Consider the following 25,197-nt stretch of genomic DNA (forward strand, 5'->3'; position numbering starts at 1 on the left):
AATCAGACTGCCTGGATCGCATTCTGGCTTCATCACTAAATTGTGACCTTGAACAAGTTACTTCACTGCTCTCTAAGCCTCAATTTCTGTAATAATAAAAATAGAGATAATAACAGACACTACATATGTCATGGGGTTGTAGTGAAGGTTAAGATATTCAGGGAGAGTACTTAGCACAGAGGAGTGCTTGGAACACTGTACCTGTTATCAGCCCTGTTATGTCTTTGTTCTAAATAGCATGGCAAACATGCCATGTGTGTGCGTAACACTCAAGAAGCTGCACGTTTAAGCTACAGCCTCCTCAGTTGTGCTTTATTCACTAGACTTTCAGCCACATTATTCAGACTCTATCTCATCAGTAGTAGCTCTCCACTGGGAAACATCTTTGAATATACTTCCTGCCACATTTCAAACCCACAACCATTGTTTACCGTGCCCCCCCACAACTATTATAAATCATTGAGCCCACATGGAACCTGAACATGAGAAAAACATCCTCCTGGTCCTCCCCAGATGTTCCGATAGTCACTCCCTACTGATAATGATTACTGTGATTATATCTAAGCTCGTAGCTCGGTCTTTCAGGCTAGAGTTTTCTCAAAATCTTTTTCTTTCCTTGGCGGTGCTGAGCCGCTTGTGGGATCTTAGTTCCTTCACCAGGGACTGAACCCGAAGCCACAGCAGTGACAGTTCCTAGCTCCCTCTTGGAATGCCTCTTCCCTGTAGATTTTGCTCAAAACTCACTTTCCTGAATGGTAGCTTTAAATTTGTATTGCTTCTACAACTTCAGTTATCCATAGTAATTAATATATTACTTTATAAGAGCTTAACAAACTCGATTTTTCTTGAGTCAAATTTTTTAAAAGACAGAAAGTTACCCTTGTGGTGTGAGGTTGGAATTGGAAGTATTTGTGTGAACATAATAGATCAGAGAGATTTAAAATCCCTCCTCCTACAAGGTCTGGGGTCAGCAGCACCCCAAGAGTGATGACCACACCCAGGTGAACAAAGGTAACTTCACCGGGACTGGACAAGAAGGACAGTCTGTGATCCTTTGGTCTGAAATACAGACGCTGGATCTAATCATGCGGAAGCACTGGACTAACCCCAACTGAAACACCGTCTACAAGATGACTAGCCTATCACCTCCACGAATGTCAAGGTCATGGAACTCCCAGAAAACAGAGGCTGCGCCAGACTGAGACTAGAGGGTGCTCTGGTGGATGCTGTCTTATCCTTTCCTTCGTATTCTTGTCATTTTCATTAAGTTTGAAACTCAGAAAACAACAACAAAAAAGAAACTCCTTCAAAATAATTACAAACCCCCCACCCTACCCCCCAAACCAAAAATGGGAACGTCCCTGGTGGTGCAGTGACTAGGACTCCATGCAGGGGACCTGGGTTCGATCCTTGGTCAGGACGCTAGATCCCACATGCCACAACTAAAGATCTGAGTGCCCACAACTTAAGACCCAGCGCAGCCAGCCAAATAAATAAATGTGAAAGAAGACAGAAATGGGCTCATTACATATCTGCTCACTAATGACCATTCGCGTACATTTTCAATAATCAAAGAGGCTAAGATTTAGTATCATGGGAGCAAAGCTCTTTGGGTCTCAAGCAGATACCTGTAGACCCTGAGAGCTCACTGCCTGACTTGAATTTACTAACGCAAAGCCAGGTCCTGTTCTCCTATTTCTTGAAATAAAATGCAACTTCCTATCAGGAAGCACGATAGCTTCCTTTACTCTCAAAGACAAGGTCCCCCCACAGAGGGTGCACCGAAATAAAAATGCATTATTTCATTCTTATAATGAAATGTTCTACGAATGCTTATTTCCTGTTTCCTGGGGCCTAAAATGAGAGATTTTATCTAACGTTTGTAGTGTTCCTTGGATCAAGCCGTTACCGGCTATCTATGTACATACAGTCGAGGAACGTGAAAACAGAAGCTCCAGTCCTGGAGGGTTTCTTTTTAGCAGTGCTTTGCTCTAGGGAAAGAGGCCAGGGGTCGGAAGAAAGGGACTTTTATTCATCTACTTATTTTTATTTATTTATTTGGTCTTTTTTAAAAAAATATTTTTCCCATCTTTTGAAAATTGCTTTTCCTATAAGCATGAAATACACCTTTGACTTAAAGGAACTTGTAAAAGTATCAGTGTCAATTTCCTGGGTGTGATATCATACTATCATTTTGCAAGACATAGTCACTGGAAGAAACAGATCTCCTCTCTCTATTATTTCTTACCACTGCATGTGAATCTCACAATCATCTCAAAATAAAAAGTTCAGTAAATTAAGCTAGAAGGAAATCTAAAAAGGAGGGGATATATGTACAGACAGCCGATTCACTCTGCTTACAGCAGAAACGAACACAACACTGTGAAGCAATTATACTCCAACAGAAATTCAGTGAAGACTTAAGCCAGTAAAAAAAAATCACTTATGACACTGAACAGTAACCACAAACCTGTTCTGAAAGCACACAAATACAAGGCAAATGTGGAATTGTTCTTAGAACTTCTTTAGAAACCTCCTCTATAAACAGGTTCAGCCTTTTGGGGAAGAAATCTGGCAATAAGTAACAAGAATTTTAAATCCTCTAATTCTACTTGTAGGAATTTATTCTAAGTAAATAATCCTAATTATCCGAACAATGGAGTGCATAGAAATTTCTCATTATAAACAATGAAAACCTGCAAACAACATGAGGGAAAATCCAGCACAGGCGAGAGTACAGAGCAAGACGTAGCTACTGTGAGAAACGTGTATGTGAAGGAACTTTTTTCCTGGTTTGAATGCTGTTATAATGTTTAGAGAAAGGTGAGAGGACCACCCAGGCTCGTACAGGCTCGTACAGTACCATCAGACCTAAGTAAAAGTGTGTAAGAATTCTTAAAATGTTTACAGTGGTTGTTTTTAAATAGAGTACAAGTGATTCTTTTCTATTTTTTTAGTTTCCTGAAAACTGTTTAATGCTTATATATTATCTTAATATCGAAAAATTTAAATATTTATAAAGAAAATAAAGCTGCTCCCCTATTTCAAGATGCTGGTCAATGTTCCAGGTGGTCTGCTCTGGGGTCAATAGCTGCTGGGCAGGGCGGAGGGAATTAAGACTCCAAGGACAGCATCAGCCTCAAGACAGAGATCCCTCGGCCTCAGAAGAACTAGCTCTGCCCTCTGCAGGCACTACGGGAATCTCAGATACAATCTTCAGCAGCCCAGCACGTGAACCAGGCACTGAGTGTTTTAATCTGAAGACCCTTGTCTATCACAATCCCAAATGAGGAACTCTGGGATGTATTATCGTGCACTTCACTGCACAGGGATGTTTAGGTAATTGAAAGGTAACTGCTCCAGTGTTTAAGACTTAAAATCTAGAAGTAATGGTGACTCATCAGTCAAAAAGCCAGAGGATGGAGCAAGGGCCCTCTTCATCCATACTAAAGGGATGAGAAAGAGACAGGCACATTCAGACTCAAGCAAATGGAAAGGGAGATTGTCTACAGAGATGCTCAGAGACAAGCCCACCAGGTAAGCCCACAGAGCAAAGAGTGCCATGAAGCCTCTGAGCTCCATCCCAAAGTACAGAGTCCAGAAAGGATGGACAACGGAGGGATCAGAGGAGCCAAAAGAGTTAGAGAGGAAGACCCATGGGGGAAGACAATGAAAATGCTGCGGGATCTTCCATCACGTGTTCTTTGCTGTTCTTCAGCAAATGTTCTAGAGAGTCCTGTAAATAGGGAAACGAAGTTTTTTTCTGTTTTTTTTTTTTTTTTTTTTACAATTTTTAAGATGAGTCCTCTTCTCCCCATCTCATTATCTCGAGTTAATGACCAAGGCCCAGGAGGTACCTGTTCTCTGAACTAGAAGGTATCCTTAACTTCTCTGCAAAGAATACCTGTGGCACAGGTAGTCGAGAGGATGTCGTGACAGTGTGTGTCAGATGTCGACTTACCACACGTGACAGGCACGTGGGAAGACCTCATAAATGTCAGCTTCTATTAATAATAAAGTATGTTACTGTGTGGGAATTCCCTGGCAGTCCAGTGGTTAGGACTTGGTACTCTCATTGCCATGGCCCTGGGTTCAATCCCTGGACAGGGAACTAAGATCCCGTAAGCCACAAAAAAGCAACTTATTGCAAATCAACTATATACTTCAATTAAAAAATACGGATAGATAGATATGTTTATGACTGCCATGTTCATAAGACAGGGAGTTCCCCGTTACAGGAGGTGCTCAAGCACAAGCTAATGGGAAAGGGCAGAGAAGACTCAAGCACTGGCCACATAATTAGACTAAATGACCTTTAAGGTACTTTCTTCCACTTTTGAGATTATGAGTTTCTTAAGAGCAGGAGAGCAGGGAGGGGGACGGAGAGCCACTGCTCCCCCACAGGCACTCATTTCCTGACATTTTTGTTTTTAGGGCAAAGGACTAATCTCTTGATCCCTTGCTTCTCAAATCCTTGAGCCTCATCCAAGAATGGCGGGTTCACCTCCCAGAGGACAAGAGTTATGGCAGGGGTGACTGTGGCCTTATACTGACCTCTTGTAACTCACAAAACAACCCACCCACACCAGACTGCTATGCCTTGGTTTAAAGAATAACAGTCATAATTTCTATCACAAACTTGCAGTTAATCATGGCAGGCTGGACGCAGTACAAGCATTTACTGCTATTTCTCCCCCAAAGATTAGCACGATGACAGTAAAGGAATTTAAATAAAAGAAAGAAAAAAAGATGGAAAACTACAAAGACAACAAGAACAGAGGAGATAACAGCAGGTAAGAGGTGGAAACAGCATTCTGGAAGACGAAAGGAGGACGGAGGAGCGGTGACGAACTGCAGAGCAGCAGGAGCTGCAGGTGAGGAGGGCAGCCCACAGGGAGCGGACCCACTACTGCCGCAGGTTCTCCAGAAGCTTGGGAACTGGCAGCACCAGGTGCCTCTACATGGAGGGAGTGCAGCTGGGTGAGAAACGGGTGACATCTTTGCAAGTGGAAATATAGAAGAGTTTGGCTCTGGCGTGCCCTGGTGTTCCCTCCCCTGGTTCTCAGTCTGCCCCTCAGGACCTTTCCCTAGATCAGCTCCCAGAAGGCTGGCCTTGACCAGCCCCATGAAAAAAAAGGCTGGCGTGTCCTCTTGAAGCAAAATGAGCAGCCCAAGAAAAACAGACTCAGGAGCCGGAAGTGGGAAGCCCCAGTGGAACCATCTGACTACCCTTCAGTAAGCCCAGCCACTGATTCAGAACGTGGGTGAACTCCGAGAGATGGTGAGGGACAGGGAGGCCTGGCGTGCTGAAGCCCTTGGGGTCGCAAAGAGCTGGACACAACGGAGCGACTGAACAGCAATAACAACAACTGATACAGAGGGCTTCATCCACTTTTTGGAGCTTCACTCTTCACTGTGAATGGATAGCCCAGGACCCCCAGTCATCGGAGGGAAGCCCCTAAGAGGAAACACAAAGTCCAACGGGAAGAGGAGCTCAGCGGAAACGATGTTCAGGGGGAAGAGAGACCTCAAAACCAAATGCAAGAACCAAACCCCATGCTTCAGAAAAGGAAAGTGATGCCAAGACCAGAACAAGCAGTGCTTAAGAATGTCTTCAATTCAATAGAGGAGACAAAGTTGACTTCAGAAAACCTCTCCTAGAAAGCACACAAATAAGGAGACAAAACATAAGAAAATTAGAAGGTTGATTCATGATGCCCAACTTCTAACAACAACAACAAAAAATTCCAGAAAGAGAACAGAGGACAGAGGGGAGAAAATGATGAAACAGGGGACACAGAAACATTTTCCAGAACTGAAGAGATCTTCAGATTAAAGTGTCTACCAAGTGGGAGCAAAATGAATGAGAATGAACCAACCTCAACTACTGACATTGTGGCAACCAGCCCAACCACCCACCCCAGTGAGACTCAAAGACACAACTTAATGATACAGACACAAAACTAAGCTAACAACAAGGGATGTGTTTACTAACCTCCTAAGAAAACCAGAAAATTATCCACGGAAGAAATGAAAATCAGAGATGACAGGGTTCATATATATATGTATATGTATGGCTGAGTCCCTTCACTGTTCACCTGAAGTGATCACAGTATGTATTAACTGGCTGTACCCCAATACTAGAGAAGGAAATGGCAACTCACTCCAGTATTTCTGCCTGGAAAATTCCATAGACAGAAGAGGCTGGCAGGCTACAGTCTATGCAGTCGCAGAGTTGGACATGACTGAGCTAATGTATGTATACCCCAACACAGGAAGTTCAAACAAAAAAAAAAAGGACTGCAAGGGGCTACTTCCGGAGGCACAACTTTGGGGATGGGGCAGAAGAAGCCAGTGTCTTCCTCCTAAGTGTGGGATACTACCTGAGTGTCAAACCAATAAAAATACTTGTGGGGTGATGGTACTGACTGCGGCGACAGTTTCATGAATGTCTGTTTATCTGCAAACTCCTTGAGATGGGCACATTAAATAGGTGCAGCTCTCTGTATGTTAGTCAGACCTCAGTAAAGTGGCTTTTTTTAAAAATGGAAAGAGAAAAAAAAAACTCTGAAAGTAAAACTTTGATAAAAATATTTTTAGAAAGAAGAAAAATAAGAAAGGAAAGCGACATGTGAGCCAGAAGTACAGTCAGCACAAAGGTCCCATGCAGTTGCGAACAGGGTCAGACCATGTCTCCCCCAGCGGTTTTGCTTTCTTTTCCACCACGAACTATTTAAAAAATTCCAGTTCCAAGGCGGGATTTCTGCATCTGCAGTTATCTTGGACAATACAGATCATCCAAACTTTTGGCACAATTATCCACAGAATGGAGAAACAAAGACGAGGGCTGGGGACTGAAAAAGAACTCTGTGAGGACGTGTGCCTGTGAGCTGTGGACCTGAGGGAGGCAGCTCAGCAGATCCCCTGGACAGCCTGCCCAGCACCAGGAATTCGAATCCGACCCCAAGAGTTTTATACTCTTTATACCCCAAGAGTTTTTAAACATTGGCTGTTGGCCAACGTCTCCATGACCCTGGGGTATGCTGGCCGGCTTGGCAGCAACAGGCAACTGGCACTCAGACTAAAACCTCAGCGGCTCTGTCCCTGCTCCTCCATTTGGTAACTTGTTTCTTTTTTTTTTTGGTCAGGACTCAGGTGACCACAAGATTCAAGGCTTCTCTCTTGCACTGTTAGAATCGCCAGAGCTCTGGACATTAAAACCTACCGCTTCCTGAAGATCTTTAGCAGAAGCAGGACTTGTGTCCAAAATCCTGCCACTTCCCTGGAACTGCAGCTGAATGAATAACTTAAACATCTGCCTTCAACAGGAACTCACTCAGCAAACTGCTGCAACCAGTGAGTCAGCCCAGAAGTGTCATCCTGGAGGGTAGAATCCATTCCCCACGGGGCTCCCCCTCTAAGGAAGAGCTCGTGGGCCCACTTTCCATCAAGACCAGCACAGTGAGTGGGAGCACCAGTGTAGTGGGGGCAGCTTGGACCTGGGTCTGCGTCTCACCTGAGGGCCCGCTGGAGAGCCAGGCACGGCTGTGCAAAGCTCTGTCTGCCAGACACCAGGCTCCGAGCCAACCCTCCCAGGGCAAGGAGGGAGAGATGGATGGCAGTTCCTATGAAACAGAGCTTCCTGCCTTATTTTTAGCCCCGAGAGGCAGGAGGGAGACCCCGATGGCATTTAGAGGGAGGAGAAGCGGCCGAGTGACTGAGTGCTACGGCTTCTCCTCCCTTGACTGTGTCACCTGCAGGCTCTGTGACCCTGGGCCCGGCCTTGAACACTCAGCGCCTCTACCTCCTCACCTGAGTGTGGGTAACAGTGGCACCCCCTCACAGGGGTTGTGAGAACCATAGGAGATGGGCCGAGACCTGGAGAAGCCCTCCGAATGATGCCTCACACTGGTGGGTGCCTGAGTGCTATTTACTAACAGTCTCCTCAGAGGGAGTCTTGCAGGCAAGCAGCCCCAAATTCCTCAAAGGAGGCAAGAGGGGTGCTAGGTCTTCAGGCTCCCATGGAGCAGCAGGTAGCTCTCCTTCTGGGAACCATGCCAAGCCAGAAAAACAAAAAAAAGGCAGGGGCAAAGGCTCCAAACTCTAAATAGCTCCAACACTGTTAAAAAGGGGTTGTGGTGTGCATTCCACCGCTGTCCTCTGTGGGTTCCGTGCGTGCTATTCGTGGACCAGCCCAGCCTGCCTCCACCTCCCGGGGCCACCTCCGCCTCTGCAGCCCAGCACGGCTCCCCCACGCGGCTCTGGAGGGCCGTTGCGGCAACTGTGTTACTCACTTGGCGTTCAGCACAGCCCGCCATATCTGTCTCTCTGGATATGCCAAGACCTCGACTAGACTGCAAGTTCAAGAGCACAGGCTGCTTTCTTCCTTGTAGTTCCCATATCGCCTGGCATTAGACCTTACCCACAGTGGACGCTGACATGCTCCTAGAACCACAGGACGGTGCCCTCAGTGAGCTGCCCAGCACGAGAGTCTCCTAGCGGACAGCCCCGGAGTCTCCTCGGGCCTCCCACGTACCTCATCCAGCTGTCTCTTCGTCTCGTCTTCCATCCTTCGAATGTCATCCATCGTCAGGTCGACCCACTTGTCCAGCCAACAGAACAGCTGCCGGTGGAAGTTTGTAAACAGACGCCTCTCTTGCTATAAAAAGGAGGGACCCAAGTTAGAACCGGAAGGTGTGGGCCGCTGTGGCAGCCCTCTTGCCCACACCCTCCATGCCAGCACCCACACTGTACTGGGAAGGTTGGGGGAGGAGTTGTAGGTACCCCACTGGCTGATCTGGATCGGTCCTCCAATCCCTCAGGTCAGTGACCCTTGCCTCCACATTTCTGATGGGTATGGCCTCAAGTCAAGCCCCCGGGGAGAAGGTGGTGCCTAGCTTGCCCCAAGACAAGGCAAGCGCCTTGTCAGGCCAAGACAGGCAATCCATGAGCCAAGATCCCCAAACGACTGTGCCAAATTTCTTCCTTGTCTCTGGAGCCTAAAGACCAGGTTAAAACTGACCAGCAGGAGGATTCCCTGGCAGTCTAGTGGTTAGGACTCTGTGCTTCAACTGCCAAGGGCTTGGGTTCGATCCCCGGTCAGGGAACTAAGATCACGCATGCTGCGTGGCATGGCCAAAAATAAGTAAATAAAACTGGCCAGCAGCTATGAAATGTTGCTCAATTTTACCAGACTCTCACACATCAGAGAGAAGGATATAGAAACTTCTTAGGTGCCACTGGGGCAAGTTACTCAGTTTTCCTGGGTCTCCCATTTACACACGTTATTACTTTTGTCTGATACTCTCTTGCTAAAAAAAAAAAAAGGGAAAAAAAAAGCCTTAGATTTGTCTAGTTCAGTAATTCAGGGTACTGGAGAATTTGGTCCATAGAACTTTTTGCCTTTTGATGTCAAGCAAAGATCCTGAGTTTTATTTGCCATTTAATCATAACAAGCCCCCTCCTATTTCCTTCTTTTGCCTCAGTTTCCTTCCCATTTGCATGTGGCTCCTCTGGATGAACAGCGTTAATCTCTAAAAGTCTGGCGCAAGGGGAAGTGGGGGTCTGGGAAATCAGACCTAAACATCCTGATGCTGGCCAACCTAGGATACAAGCCACACAGGTTGTATGATCTTCTCTTGGGCAAAACACCCCCCACCAACACACTGGAAGGCCTCCCACCCTGGCCACTTACCTTATGTATAAAGTTTTCCACTTTGTTCTGCAGGCCCCACCACTTGAACTTGACAGTAACCAGTTTGTATGCACACATGTATGGGCAGTCTTTCTGATTTACAAGTTCTTGCTGTATTAGAAACACACCCACAGGCAGACAGGTAACTAAGAGAGCCGACCTCTGGCTCTCCCTTGCGCCCCCCCGCCCCCTCCCAGTTCCCCACCTCCAGGAGGCAGGCCCAACCACACTGGCCCCAGCAACCCCTGGTGGTAAGAGTGTGAACTGCACCTTCCAATTGGGGCCCAAGGGTCCTCGGCCTGTTTTGATAGATTTAAATTTTGCTGGGTCCTCTTCTGCCTTGTAATCCTGTCAGAAGTTGGGGGAGGGGGTGGGTCAAGAAGAGAGAAAGAGATCAGATTTTCCACCACAGTACAGTTCATACCATTCTTGATGCTTCTGGCGCAAAGAAAACATGGGAAAGTCTATAAACAAGATATAGAACTATTTACATTTGCCTCTGAGGAGAGCTCTCTGTGATTTTGTCTGCCAGGGCTTGTTTTCAGTTTTACCAGACTGTGTGAGCAGGCCTGGATTTCCACTGTTTAAGATGGGGATTTGAAACCTGGAGTGAACATCCAGAGCACCAGGGAAGGTGTTTTTAAAACACAGTTGACCCTCGAGCAACGCAGGGTAATTTTAAAAAACAGGTAATTCTAAAACAGCAGCTGGAGCTGAGAGCAACCAGCCAGTTGTTTCTGAAATCTTCCAGTCCCACCTCTCTGGCTTGTTCTGTTTTTGTTTTTAAACTGCCTTATTTTAATAAAATCATTATTGGAAATGTTTAATGTATTGACTTTATCCTCTTGTGTACTACTGTCTATCTCCCTTCACTGATTTAAATTGCAGTCAATGCTGTGTGTTAATTAACAGTAATAAAAGTTTACTCTTGGGCTGTTTCTCTGCATTAACTAATGTGGGCAAGGGAAAAACCAAACTCCTTATAGTATCTACTTATCAAAAATAACAAAGATACCCAATCACATGCATACACATACAGTGGTAAAGCATCTTCCAAAGTGAAGGAGATTATTTATTAAACCTTCCCTACCTGTGCTTCTCTCCACTCGCATGAAACCACCAGAATCGACAAAATACTCAAAGGGCCATACTCTGGGCTAGTGTTTCTGTCTGAGAAACATCTGGGGATGTTCAGTGTGAGGTATACAGATGCACACGTAGGATCTATTCACGTGGCTATATATGTTATACTTCAATGAAAAGTTTTTGTTTTTTTGTTTTTGTTTTAAATCCACTCATCTTTTGAGGATAGGAGTGGGGATATTAGGCCAAGAGGCACAAGACTGTGTATCTGGGCCACTATTTGCCTGGTGGTATCCTCAAGTCAGGATAAGGTGATTCTTAACACTCACTTAGAAAATAAAATTCTCAAGAGAGAACTTCCCTTTGACTCAAGCTGGTATGATTCCTTGGTTTCTCTGACATAAGTGACTTCTGCATCTCAGAGGCCACCCATACAGCTGAATAGTCCCTACCTTGCTAAGCACTTGGCTTCGATCTGCAATGTCTATATACACGACTTCCACATGTTTCCACGCCTCAGGCTCCAATTTATGCACCTGCAGGAACAAGGGTGACCACTCATTATGCACAGTTTAATAGCTACCACAGCCTTTACCCAGAATGGACATCTAACAGCAGCTGTTTCCATAGCCATAGTCATGAGATTCCTACCAGTACATACAAAACTATCCAAAGGAGTGGGAGGGTGAACGAATTTTAAGTGGACATACATTTGAGAACTAATGCTCTGATTTTTCAAGCTAAATATGACTGCAGCAGCCCAAGACACTCTCCAGGCTCCCCTAGCACCTTCTTTATTTCCCTATGTTCCCCTTTTGTAAAGACTGCATATTCCTCTTGTGAGGATGCTGCCTGCTTAGCCATATACTGCTTATTTTGATGCTCTTAAAAATTATTAATAACTAACTTGGAACTTCCCTGTGGGCCAGTGGTTAAGACTTTGCCTTGCAATCCAGGGAGCTAGTATCCCTCATACCTTATGGCCAAAAAACCAGAACATAAAAAACAACAGAAGCAATACTGTAACAAATTCAAGGAAGACTTCAAAAATGGTCCACATTAAAAAAAAGTAAAATATCTTAAAAAAAGATAGAAATTAACTAACTCAAAGAGGTGGTATGAGATACAAAATTCTGATACAAGTTCAAAGGGTACAAAAGGATATGATAAAAAGTAACTCTTTCTCTTGCATGTCTCTCAGTCAGCTCCCAGGCACCACCACTGTAGAGATTTTAATACAGAAGGTAGCACATATTTTACATCCTTTTTTTCCCCACTGAACAATATCTCCTGAAGACTGTTCCCTATGGGCTCTTTTTAATGGCTGCATAATAAACGGCTACATGGTTGCACAATGTTTAACAGGATCCCACTGGTGGGCTCTTATGTTGTTTTTAACCCTTGGCTACACCAAGAACGGCTCAGTCGTAAAGAATCCCCCTGACAATGCAGGAGACTTCGGTTTGATCCCTGGGCTGGGAAGAGTCCCTGGAGGACGAAATGGCAACCCACTCCAATATTCTTGCCTGGGATATCCCACGAACAGAGGAGCCTGGCAGGCTACAGTCTGTGGAGTCACAAAAGAGTTGGACATGATGTAGTGACTAAACAAACACCAAGAATGCAGTGATGAATCTCCCTGTATATTGTTATTTCACATATATGAAAACATAACTACAGTATAAATTCCTAGGTGTGGAATTGCTGGAGTAAGGGACAGGTATATTTTAAATCTGAGGAGTTACTGGCAAATTGTGCTCTACAGAGGCTGTAATTTTGATAGGCTTTTTATCAGGGGTGTGGGGGGGCATTGCACAACGTGGCTTGTGGGATCTTAGTTCCCTGACCAAGGATTGAACTCAGGCCCAGGCAGTGAAAGTGCCAAGTCCTAACCACTGGGTGGTCAGGGGATTCGCTCATTTTGATGTTATAAAACTTCAGCTCTTCTGTGCCAGGAGTTGCATTTTAGACCAATCCCAGCACTAGGTCCTTGAAAGCATCTTGGAGATCATATTTCTCAGAGTAGAGACAGAGCAATCCCATGCTGGTAGGACAGATCTAGGCACAGGCTGCGAGCTTCCTGGCCAAGAAAAAGGAGACCGCGGTGAAGACCCTTTGGCAGGGATAGAGTCTCAGCACCCTGTCCTGAGGCCTGGAGCCCTCGGGGGGCTTGGGAAGTGCTACTTACGTTCTCCAGGGTCCCAAGATCGGGCTTGTGCCAGGTTTCAATTTTAATCAGAAAGTCTTCTTTCATGTACTCGTTCTGTGGGAGGTGGAGAGGACACCTGCAGCCACTCGGCTCACAGCTGCAGAGCAGCCACCCCTCGCCACCCGCTCAGGGCAGGCAGGGACCCCAGCCTCTGCCTTGTCCTGACAGCTCACTGTACCAGGAGCCCGCAGTACGCCAGGCGCACGGCACCTCACTCAGTCCTCACCCCAGCCTGTGAGGACCCTCACCTCACATCCGAGCAAAGTGAAGTTCCAAGCGGACTTCCCAAGGCCACAGAGATAACCACAGACCTGGGCCTCAAACTCAGTTCTGTCTGACTTCAAAGTGCATGTACTTAACCCACGTATCTCTGCCATGCAGCTCATGCGCAGGGTGTGCAGGCTGGCTGGCAGCGTGGGAAGACCACGGGAAGACTTCCTGGCTGTCCAAGTGTGCTGCCCCCCTTCCCCCGCCACCAGCCAGCCTTTTGCTGAGCCCTGAAGTTCTCAGCCATTTAAGCCTTCATACCTAATTACCATCTTCTTCCCTTAGTGCTTTTTAAAACCTGGAACTACTTAAAGGAAGAACATGTTAACCCCCTACCTCCTCAGTGGGAATCAGGCTCCCCGACACGTCCTGTGTTTCCCTAGACGAGGATGCTGCAGGGAGGACAGGAGGGGGCACTGACAGAGGGGCTGGGCAAGGAGAAGAAACCAGGCTGATGTCACAGTTCTGCCTAGCGCCAGTGCTCACTGGGTCAACAGATGCCCAAATGGGAACGCCCTGATCGGGTCAGCGGCACTGGAGTTTTCTGTAAAGCCTTGAGGCCAGGCCCGGGGCGAGGAGGGGGGAGCCATGCGTCACTCTGTACATGGGAGACCTGGGGCTAGGACTCCACAGTCCTGACTACTGCAGCACCTACAAAGCCACCTGCCAAAGCAGCTTCAAGCAGGAGGGGACGGTGCCAATTAACAAGTTCCTCATCAGGACCGAAAGGATGAAGCCTCAAAAGCCCCAAACGTCACCCAGGACAAAGACAGGAATATCCAGGAGGCCCCAGCGCAGCTCCATTTTTTTTCTCCTTTCCTTATAAATCATCTACAGTCCCAATGCCCCTGAAAATACTTACTGTGATAACTGCTCCACAGCAAGGACATGGAAAGAAGAGAGAAAAAGATTAATGAAGATGAATAAAATATCCACCCCTCACCCTGGGACCATGGAAGCAAAGACTTTTCCACTCCCTGGGGCTTATGCCACGGTCACCCTCCAAATCCCAGGAAGTGCATTTGGGACCTCAAATGCACCAACCTCCGAGTTTTACTCATACACAAGTCCCCGAAGGCTAAATATGGGATTTCACTAAAGAGATGCCACTATTGGCTCCTCGGGACCATTCCCGGCTGGGCAAGGACAAGGAGCAGCCCTGATGAGCTGAAGCACTGAGACCCACGGCTCTGCTGTCAGACCATTCCCTGCTGTCCCCCTCCTCCTGCCCGCCCCCTGCTTCCAGGGATACAGGGCAGGGCCCTGTAGGCCAGGCACTGTCTATCTGCCCTCTGCATCCTTCCTGTCACGGTAACCAAACCTCTCACCCGCCACACTCCTGCTCATTGTAATGAGACCCCCTCGGAAAGCACCATTCAATTATTTATCAGAGAAAATGACGGCAGCTCTAATGTCACTGGGGAACGGACTTGCTCTCCTCCTGACCGCAGCTCAGATCATTCTGTACTCTGAATTTAGGAGTTGGTGCAATTTCGGACAGATGCCACCACTGCCCCCTCTGACGGCACACGGGGCTAATAGTCAAGCTCCCTGACTCCAAAACTGAAACTAAGGTTACCTCTGAGACTGAGATGAGGACAGGTTGAAATATAAGGGATAAGATCCACCTCCTATGGAAACAACCCAAGAATAACCAACAAGGACCAGGTGTATAGCACAGGGAAAGTTACTCAATATTCTGCAATAACACGGGAAAAGAATCAGAACAAGAAGGAGTATCTGTAGATGTATAACAGAATCATTATGCTGTACATATACCTGAAACCTGTACATAACACAGCACTGTAAACCAGCTACACTCCAGTAAAATCAATAAGGGGGAAACTGTTTAAAAAGGAAAAAGAGAAAGAAAAAGAAACAACCCAAGAGACGATCCCAGTAACCTCCCTGAATCCAACGGAAGTTACTTGGAAGAAAGCAACAGATCAAGATGATAACTAAACAGCTTATTGAAATAACTGCCCTGTTATTCGTTTTAAAAAAAGGAAATGATGGGTGTAATATCCATCAAGGGTGAGTCCAAAGAGGCCAGCTTGGCAGCAGTTCTCTGGCGCTGTACGAGGCCTATCTAGCAGCCCCACCCTGTGTGTCAGGTTGGCCTGGTCTGATGACACACATCACCAGGGTTCTCCAACAAACCACCCGATTCTGAGTCTATGCTCCCCGAGCAGCCTTCTCCTCGTCTGGCCTCTGCCGGGCTGGAATGTGCTGATCAATAGACATGAGGGTCTGATCACTTAAGCAAGTGGATGATGTTCTCCACTACATGCTGGAATTTGGTTTCCCAAGTAGATGAGCCCACAAGGAAAGAAAGTCCTACTTGGCAAACAGGAATATCTGGTTTCATTAGTCATTTTGTATTTCAGTATAACTTAATATTTTGGCATTTTGGGGAGGGCAGGGGTGGGGGATGTCTTCGGATATCAGCTCTTTCTAGGATCCTGAGAAGCAGATCCACTCAGTTCTGACAAATTGTGAATGTATAAGGGTGATGACCCCCCTTAATGGCCTTTCATGCTAACGTGGGGGAACAGACAATCCTCCCTAATCTTTTCCATCCTCCCTGCTTCCAAACACCTCTGCACTCAGACAGCTCTCTTTTCTTCAAACTGCAACCCTAGGTAGTCTGGAAGAGCCTCAGGAAACCCTCTGCAGTTGGAAAACAGGGCTCTCCAATGAGACCAGTAAGGTCCTTCCCATGCTTCCAAGGCAAGGGGCATAGGTTCAACCCCAAGACAGGGAACTAAGATCCCACATGCTCTGTGGTGTAGCAAAACAAAACAAAACAAAACAGAAATTCTCCCAAAACTATGGCTTTATTGAGACTGTATTCAGACAGGGTTAAGGCTGGAGGGAGAGGCAGGAGGAGAAACATTCATTTCCCTCTCCCTACTTTCCTTCCTTTTCTCACGGAGCGCTTCATGAATTTGCGTGTCACTTGCACAGGGGTCATGCTAAACTCAGAATCATTCCGGTTTCAGTCGCTGTGCTGCTGAAAGCAAGTGTCTCTTCCTGCTATCATTCACAGGCCCCGGCCCATCTTACCCTCTCCTCAGGTCCCAACTCATGAGCATCGGGGGATAAGACATAGAGAGAAATAAGGGTAAGAGGACAGAAAGAGCTGAGAACAAGCAGAATATTGCAAATCCATCTTCCTTCTACTCAGAACAAGGTCAGAACCTTCCAAAAGGCATGTGGAATCTCGCTCCATGCTCCGTTATCCCTCTTGCTCCAAACTCTGATCTGCTTAGGCCAGCCTAAGAGTTCTGAACTAATAATCTTTCTCCCACCAGTCCCCAGCAGGAACTGGACACAGCCTTCCTTGTTCAGAGCTCTTTTTAAAAGACCCATGTCTAACTGAACAGATCTAAGATTCAAGCCACTCACAGTGCATGATGGTGGGTTCTGAATGTAAAGTCAGCACCCACTGAAGAAGCCAACCTCCCCTCCCTCACTCCCTGCCTCTCCTCTCCGTGGGGTATTTAGAAATTGGTTTTCTTCTTTTGGCCACGGATCAGAACAAGATGCTAATGAACATAAGGCGTCTAGAAAAATGCGCCTGTCAGCCGTAGCTCACTCTCCCCAGAACTACAGAGGACAGCAGCGGCTCAGCGGGCACAAGCTGTGAACCCAGAACCCCGCCCCAGGCACGCAGCAGTCCACACTGCCCACTTGCCTCCTTTATGCCAAGCTGGCCAAGGTTCTTATGACGCACGCTCAATGCAACTCTCTGAGACATCAGGAAAATTCACCCTTGGCCCCAGGCCAGACGCACGCAGCCATGGTGCACACTATGTGTCTTTTAGGAAAGTGTGCGTGTGCCTCTTTTCCAAGAATTGAACAGCTTCCTGTCTGATGCTTAGGGAACTGCGATGTTTGCGTTTTCAGCTATAGCAATAAAACTCTAAGCATTACACATGCCAGGCCCCACCAATGACTGAGCATCTCCTGATACAAGGTTCTTGAATGAACAATGACCAGAGAGCAATGACCCTGTCTCTAGACGGCAGTCATTCCCTCAACAGGATGAGGACCACACACATTTTCCTCATCAGATACAATCTAGGGAGTGCTGGGTCCCCACAAATGAGATAGATAAGTGTCATAGTACATGTAAGCAGGGGCTGGCAGGAGGACCCCACAACCAGACTGTCTTCACCAACAAATGCAGACTGGCTGAAGGGAAATCCTCATAACTCACAGTCAAGTTCCAGGGACCTCAAGGGAACCCCCACCTAGGATATGCATCAGTAACAGCATGGGCTATCCAAGAGGTCTACTTCAAAACAACCCTTATGACTTAGGAATTCTGAAAAGGGAATCCCAGAATGTCCAGAAAACCCAGAGACGAGACTAGTGAAGATTAAGAGGAGCCTTCCGCTCCCACTCCCACCTTCAACTATAGCACATGCTGGTCGAGGGGAAGGTGCTGACTCATGGCTCTTAACAGTGATCTCCCGCTTGCTGGGCCTCCTCTCCTCAAATCTGGTGTGCGGATGGCAGGTGTTACATAACATACTTGGGGGGGTAGCTGTTTCTGAATCCTTTGTCATCACACATTGGGCTAATTTTAACACTTCTCCAATAATATCAGGGTTTTCCTTGCTACGTTTTCTGGTGTATAAGCCTATTCCTTCCCCCAGGCAAGAAGGTAACCCTAACAGGCTCTTTTCTATAACTGCCCCTCTCTTTTTTTAAAAAAAAAAAAAACAAATCTTTTGGCCACACGGCATGCAGGATCTTACTTCCTACGATCAGGGATTGAGCCCATGACCCTCACAGTGGAAGCACACAGTGTTAACTGCCGGACCACCAGGGACATCCTGGACGGCCTCTCTCAATAGCCCCTGAACCTCACTGCTGCTTTCAAGCCAAACATGAATACATACCATTAAGACTGGAAATTTCAGCATCTAACAATAAGGGAGGGGTGTAAAAAGACCCTAACATGTTCAAACAATGGAATTCTGTGCAACCATTAACCAATTTTTAAAAATAGACTATAGGTAGTGACAGAAAATAGGTTTTCCATCTACTGAGTAAAAACAGGCAAGTTGATAATTAGTAAAATTTGACCCAAAATTTGTCTGGAAAACATGTCTGGAGGCTTTATACACACACACACACACACACACACTCACACGTATATAAAAGCATTTTAAAAAGGATTAGAAACAAAGACACTAAAATGCTAACAGTGCCTAGGAAATGGAAGGACACGGGTGATTACTTCTGTTCGTATGTCTTCTCCGAAACCCACCCAGAGGACATTACTTTTGCAATGAGTAAAAACAATCAAAATCATCATACCATCCCCAAATAGGAGGGACTAGTTCCGTGCCACCTTGGGCCGAGGCTACTTGGTGGTTCCCACCCAGCTGGCTGCCAAATTGCGCTAGACAACACTGCCACTCACCACCAGCCTGTAGAGAGACCCCAAGTTCATCCTTCCACTGGCTTAGTCTGGAAAATGAAGATGGGAGACAAAACCCCAATTCACTGCCACCCAAGGCCTATGTGACCACAGCCTGAACCCACGGCGGGTCTGCACTCACCGGTTCTGCAGTAAGGGTAGGCATTCCACGCTTTCTCATGTATATTCAGGGCTCCCTCTGGGGCCAACATTCGAACAAACGTGGGCACTTTGCTGTAGTGAGAACAGGGTTATGAAGAGAAACGGGGGAGAGAGTTAAAGATGGTGGGCTTCTGTGGCACACCCTCCAGGCCACAGTTCCAGTCTCTTCACTGGGGAGTTGACACTCAAGTTCTCACGAGACCAGCAGGTTACTCCGGCTGCATGCGAAGAGCCAGCGGTCAGAGCCCGACACCCCAGCTCCGCCGGCTACCAACATGCACCTGCAACCTGCCCCACGGCCTGCCAGGAATAGCACGGCAGAGGCGGCCCTGGGCTACCTGCCGCGGCTCAGTCCCCACGCTGTCGTTACACACCCTTCCAGAGCTCCCTGGGCCCAGGGCACGACACTACACCCTGCAAGGAGGACATGCCTCTGAGACTGGACCAGAATGACTGGCTGACTGACTTGGAATAGGGGATCCAAGATGATCTGATATGCTGGGGTCATTTCTAGGTGGCCAGGAGGGCCCCAGGGCCACCTGCCTTTCAGGACAAAATAATTTCTTCTATTCAATTCTTATCTCAGGTTACAGAACAGCAGGTATATAAAGTATGAGCACTTTGTATTTTTATTTTTTTTAAGGTAGTATATTCCTCTGCCTTAGTGTTATTAGTTTTTTTAAATAGTTATTTATTTGGCTGCATCAAGTCTTAGTCATGGCACGTGGGATCTAGCTTCCTGACCAGGGACTGAACCTGGGCCCCCTGCATTGGAAGTGTGGAGTCTTAGTCACTGGTCCACCAGGGAAATCCTCTACTTTAGTTTTTAACTGGTCATCTATGCCGTTTAGCAGGTGCCAATGACCTCATCAGCTTTGGTGCCTGAGGCCTAAGAAAAATGAGCTACCCCCAGGAGAGAGCAAACTTCGAATACAAGTGAGCGGCCCACTGAGACCCACTCACTCACAGCCATACTCAGGCGTCTGTGTGTGCCAGGCACCGGCTACACGCACAAATCACACAGCCGGGGCCGCTGTCCTCAGGGAGCTTCCGTTCCAGTGCGGAGTGGAACTAATCAGGCAGAGCACTGCGAGAACACATGAATGGGGAGGTTCCCCAGGGAGAGGGAGGTTTACGTGAGAACACAGAGTCGCGAGTGGGTAGGGCTGAGCTAGACAAGAGCACGGGGGTGGGATGGGAAAAGCTGGGGGGAAGAGAGAGAAGTTCAGAGTAACTGGCATAAGGCATGTGGTGCGGAACACAGGAGAACGAGCAGAGGCTGAGTCACAGAAGATCTTGCATCTGCCCCACAGAGGACGGACTCTGTCCCGGGGCAAAGGGCCATCTATAGCTTTAAAGCTGGGGAACAACAGATCTGGACAGAATCCTAGGAGCAGTGCGTAGAAGTGGGAAGTGACCAGGCAAGGGACTGGAAGGAAAGAGAAACACTGGGCATAACCGAGGACATGGACCCAAAAGGACTTGATGTGATATGATGAAGAAGAGCGTGTGGTGAACCCGTGGTTTTTGACTGGGAAAACTAACAGCTGACAGGAGGGCTTTGGTCCTCATGAGGAGAGGCAGCCACGGCGTACAGCACTGTTGGTTTGGTTTTAGTTTTCTTTTACAGCAGTTGGGTGTCTTGGGGTTAAGAGCGGTGGTAGGGAGGTAATTCCCTGGCGGTGAAGTGGTTAGGACGTGGGCTTTCATTGTTGTGGACCCGGGTTCAATCCCTGGTTGGGGGACTAACTCTCCACAAGCTGCATGTGGCCTAGCCAATAAAAAGACTAGTGGTAGGCAGGTTCAAAGCTTCTACCCTCTCCATAAGGAAGAGGGAGAGTCAGGGCCTACCCTCTACATGTAGACCTTCTTTGACTGAGTCTTGAGGAACTAACCGGCCTCCGCTACCAGCCTCACTATCTCTTTTCAAAGTTCTCATTAAAAAATGTTGGGCTGGCCAAAAAGTTTTGTTGGGTTTTTCTGCAGCATCTTATGGAAAAACCCAAATGAACTTTTTGGCCAACCCAATACAAATGCACTACAAGGAAGGTTTGTCCTGAGCCTGACTCTCATTAATGGCTCAGAAAGAATGGGTTGGCAGTCAGCTCAAAGGTCAAAGGGGAGGCGTAGAGGGAAAAGAGCACAATGGAGAGGAAATAGGATCTGGTGAGATTTTTTCCCCCACTTCAGCTCTCCACGCTCTGGCACTCACAGAACCGTGGACCACCCCCCAGGCTGGCGCTTCTACATCCCTAGAGCAGACTTCAATTAGCAATTTTACCAAATGAAAATGGAACTGCTTTGTTCAGTTGAATTGACTAGAGACTGAGGTTCAGGTCTATGTTGCACAGCAATGCAAATGTACTTAATGCCACTTAACTTAAAAATGGTAAAAACAGTGAATTTTGTGTTGTGTACATCTTCCCACAACTGTAAAAAGAAATTGAAGGCTTATTTTTCCCAGTAGTGGGTTGTTTCTAAAACAAGCTTGATTCAACATCCACTTGAGCTGGTCCAAGTTTACTATGACTTTCAATGTTCTTTTGGGCCAGTTCACAATTTACTGAAAAATTACTGTCTTGGTTAGGGATTCAGCAATTGTGTGATTTGCAATGGATTCTGGTACCCAAATCAGTTTGTGCAATACTTTTAAATACTTAACAGCTTTAAGGTAAAGAGAGGTACCAAAATTTCTCCAGGACCCGATTTCATAACATCAGAATTTAAAATACTATCTGAAGCCACAATTCTACTTTTAGGCACAATTTATTATACACACTAAACTTATCAAAGGATCTGTGCAGAAGGAGTTTTAGTGGAGGACTGCCTGTGAACATGTGGAAATAACAGTAAATGTATTTCAAGACTGGCAAAACCACTGCCAGCACGTCTGTTCGTAGACTGCATGTGCTTTAATAGAGGCCAAATATGCTGACAGTGAAACGCTGACAGTGAAACAGCTATGATAAGAAAGAAGAGATCCCATCTCTATCAGATAACATAACAATAAAGGAAATGAACACCCACTTACTTACTTACACACACACACACACACACACACACACACACACACTCTCTTTGTACCCACAGACAATGAAAGGGCCCACAAGAAGATAAGCACTATCCCTTCTGGGGACCAGGAGCCTGGTGGGGCCAGTAATACTTTAAAAACAAACAGCCCTTAAAAGAGCAAAGAAGAACCACCTCTACCCACTGTCACAGGTGAAGCAACTTGAGTAACCGGCCAACACTAGGAACACCCACAATGAGCCACCGTCTACACTCCGACAGCAGGCCCCACCCTGACTCTGCTGCAGGGCACCTACCTCTGTAAGTGGTAGATCTTGTGCGTGTATTGGCCTTTCTCGCCATCCTTCTCATAGGGCTCGTTCACCAGGACCTCCACGCCTTCACCACCACCCGTTTCATTTTTGCTGGCCTCAGCCACAGAATATAGCTGCCCTACTTGATACTGAAGGAACAGAGAGGGGAGTTACTGCCAACGCAGAATCTTCTTGAGGGCTGCACAGTCCTGTTGCCGGGAGCTGTCCAGGAGATGGCTCTGGGATCCCTGAATCCGGAAGCTCATCCCGCAGTTCCTAACATGGCCTGGCCCAAATCCCCCCCAGAGCCACTGACAACACTGCTCTGTGGCCCTTCTTTAGCCGTCAGAGGTATCTAATTTCGTCCTTCCCTTTTTCACATCCTCCTTCAAGGTTTAAGGAGGTAGGTGAATATACTTCATTTCACACCAGTATCCAGAAAACAGATTATAGAATCCAAGGTAGTTTTTGCTCCATCCCTGACTCTGGTCCCAGATCCCCAAACAAGATCGGGCTGGTTGCTAGAAGTCTCTTTATCCCATCCCCCTTAACAGACGTGACTGTCTGTAAACAAACGCACCCAATGCTCCATGAAATCCACAACCCCTGCTGTCACACGGGCTCATCTTTTTGCTTCTGCTCCAGCATTGGGCCCCTCCTCCCCTGCCAACACCTCAGGGAGAGGTCTTGCAGACAACCAAATCTCCTGATGCTTTCCTGATTCCTGGTGGGGCTGAAGCAAGTGCCCTGCTTCTCGTATTCCATAGCACAGATTCCTATCCCATGGTGCTGGCCAGATGCACCCTCTAAGCTGGCACATATTAGGTGGCCAAAGCCTAGTTTCCCTTTATTTGGGTCACATGCCACCCTATCAAGTCACCAGTCAAGACTGCTGGCCTCCTCCGATCCCCTCAGGACAACACGGTATGAGGGCCAATGACCTGGGCAGTGCCCAGGCCTGGCTCTTCTGTTTAGAGAGGAAAACAAGGTGAGAAGAGAATAGACAGCAGCTGCTAAAGCAGGAAGTTACACCAGACCAAAGGATGCCTCTTCCCTGTCATGGCCAATGCCACGAGCCACAGCAGTTTAGGGAGTATGAGGAAAAGAGAAAAAGGTTCTTGATTACAGCTGGGGGGAGACATGGGGATCGAGGTTTCCCTCACCCCTCCACACTCCCTCCCCAAGCTCCTGGTCTTTCTCTCCTTGAGATTGAAGCAGAAAAGCTGTGTCTCTGGGCAGCCACCGTGGGAGCTACTGCCTGCAGCAGCGAGGAGCAGTGCGGCTTCCCCCGCTCCGCCTCAGCCTTGGAAGGCCGCTCTAGCCGGCAGCCTCCCGAGCTCTGCAGGGACGTTTCTGGGCAAAACCTGCAAGGTGAAGCAGCACTCCAGGACACACTGTTCACCGCGAGGCTGGAAGAACCCACCTTCCAAAGCAAAGACATAGTACAGGTGCCAAGGAAAGACCCAAGTTAACCGGCAAGGCTCAGTAGATCCCGTGAAGAGGCATGTCTTGGTGAGAGCCAGTCACCTTGACCTTGCTACTCCAGAGTTACACCAGGGCTGCCTCAGTGCCCCTGGGAACCCCAAGCTGTCCCGGTGCCTTCCCAAGTCCAACTCCTAACAGAGGCATCCATAAAAACCCCTAGCAAGTGGGTCAAGGTTTGGCTGAGCCAGGGGATCCTAATCAGTAGCAGTGAGTCTGTTTCAGAGTCATGAGAACATCTAACCACTGACTCAGCAATCCTGAAGGGCAGGCCGGGGAAAGGGCCCGGTGGAGGGGACTGGGTTGCCGGCCGGTGGTGTTGCCTGGGGAGGGGCCCGCACATTGACTAATCCCCTTCCTTTGGTTCCTCTTCAGCTGCAGGAATCAGAGGGCAGGCTCTAAGAGGATCAGTGTGCTGGGCTGGCATCTTTCCCTTTTAATCTCTCTTGATATTCTGATCCTTTAATCCCAATGAGACATGTGAAGGCGGTTTTGTTAATCCAAAGGGGTGAGCAAGACTGGCCTCCACAAGCCATCAGAGAGGGACACTTTTCATGTCAGAGGGTTCCCTGTGGCACCGGGGCTCCGCACCCTACAAAAACGGAAAGCAGCCAGACTCTGATGGGATAGAGGTGGGGGCTCGGGGTCAGAACATTAAATCAGATAAAGAGCCTTGGGGAGACCAAGACTGCAGCCTCCTCTGGCCCAGAACAATGCTCCCTGCCCTGGAGAGCTGCTCCTTTGCTCCCAGGAACTAAGGAAAACAGAGGCCCCACCACGCTGGCAATCTGGAAGTGGGAGCCCAGGAAGATGCGGTGGGTGGGCCTGAAACATGTCATGAAAGACAGCGCCGCTGTTGGTCCCACCCCCACGGCCCTGCCAAGCCAGGTACCAAAGGGGCCTGGTGCCGTGCATCTCTGGAAAGGAGAAGTAAAACAGCCCTATCCACAGGAGGGGGAAAAGGCGGGCTGGACTGAGTAAGAAACTGCTGGCGGACACTGCGCGTTAAAGGGCCAGGGCTCTCTGGCTCTGCTGCGGAACATCTAGAAACCCTGCCCAGTTAGGCCAAAGGCTCTGGCCAGCCACAGCCAGTTTCACCCCAAACATTGACTCAAGCCGTCAGGATGGTCATGAAGACAGGGTCTTCTCTCTTCTCTTCCCCTTCCCAACTGATGAAGCTCCAAGGGCCTCCAACTGGGAAGTGAATCCAACTGCCATGTGACACTGGGCTGTTTCCAGTCAGGATGGGTTATCGATAAAGACTCTGAGAAGGCTGGTCATTACTTATTTCTTCTAGGGCTTCCCCACCCAAGATTTTCTGATCTTCTGGAACTAAGGTTCAGCCAGCCAAAGAACAGCTCCTGCTTCTCCCGACACAGGCCAAGCACCGCTTCCTCATTGGTGGTTTCTGGCTGGGAACGAGTTGACCATCATCAGGCTTACAGATGAATCCTAACCTGTGCTTACTTCCCAAGCTTCTGCTTTCAGGCTTGGTTCACCCCACCTCACCACTTCCTCAAGCTCCAAAAAAACAAAACAAACA

At 47.7% G+C, this 25,197-nt stretch overlaps 1 protein-coding gene and 1 non-coding gene across 2 annotated transcripts in view; one reads left to right on the forward strand and one right to left on the reverse strand.

Moving 5' to 3' along the window:
* Positions 1-25,197, reverse strand: part of PITPNA (phosphatidylinositol transfer protein alpha) — a 35,548-nt gene that overhangs the window by 4,617 nt on the left and 5,734 nt on the right. Inside the window, exons 3-10 of the mRNA XM_052657711.1 lie at positions 22,176-22,321; positions 18,830-18,921; positions 14,116-14,123; positions 12,966-13,040; positions 11,230-11,313; positions 9,965-10,042; positions 9,695-9,805; positions 8,537-8,659 (exon numbers count right to left, since the gene is read on the reverse strand). Of these exons, the coding sequence (XP_052513671.1) occupies positions 8,537-8,659; positions 9,695-9,805; positions 9,965-10,042; positions 11,230-11,313; positions 12,966-13,040; positions 14,116-14,123; positions 18,830-18,921; positions 22,176-22,321 (717 nt within the window). The remainder of the gene's footprint in view (positions 1-8,536; positions 8,660-9,694; positions 9,806-9,964; positions 10,043-11,229; positions 11,314-12,965; positions 13,041-14,115; positions 14,124-18,829; positions 18,922-22,175; positions 22,322-25,197) is intronic.
* On the forward strand, positions 4,039-4,111 carry TRNAE-CUC (transfer RNA glutamic acid (anticodon CUC)). Its single transcript has one exon. It is a non-coding gene; the product is annotated as a tRNA-Glu (tRNA).

The sequence above is a fragment of the Budorcas taxicolor genome, chromosome 19 (genome assembly GCF_023091745.1).
Source record: "Budorcas taxicolor isolate Tak-1 chromosome 19, Takin1.1, whole genome shotgun sequence".
Classification (NCBI taxonomy): Eukaryota; Metazoa; Chordata; class Mammalia; order Artiodactyla; family Bovidae; genus Budorcas; species Budorcas taxicolor.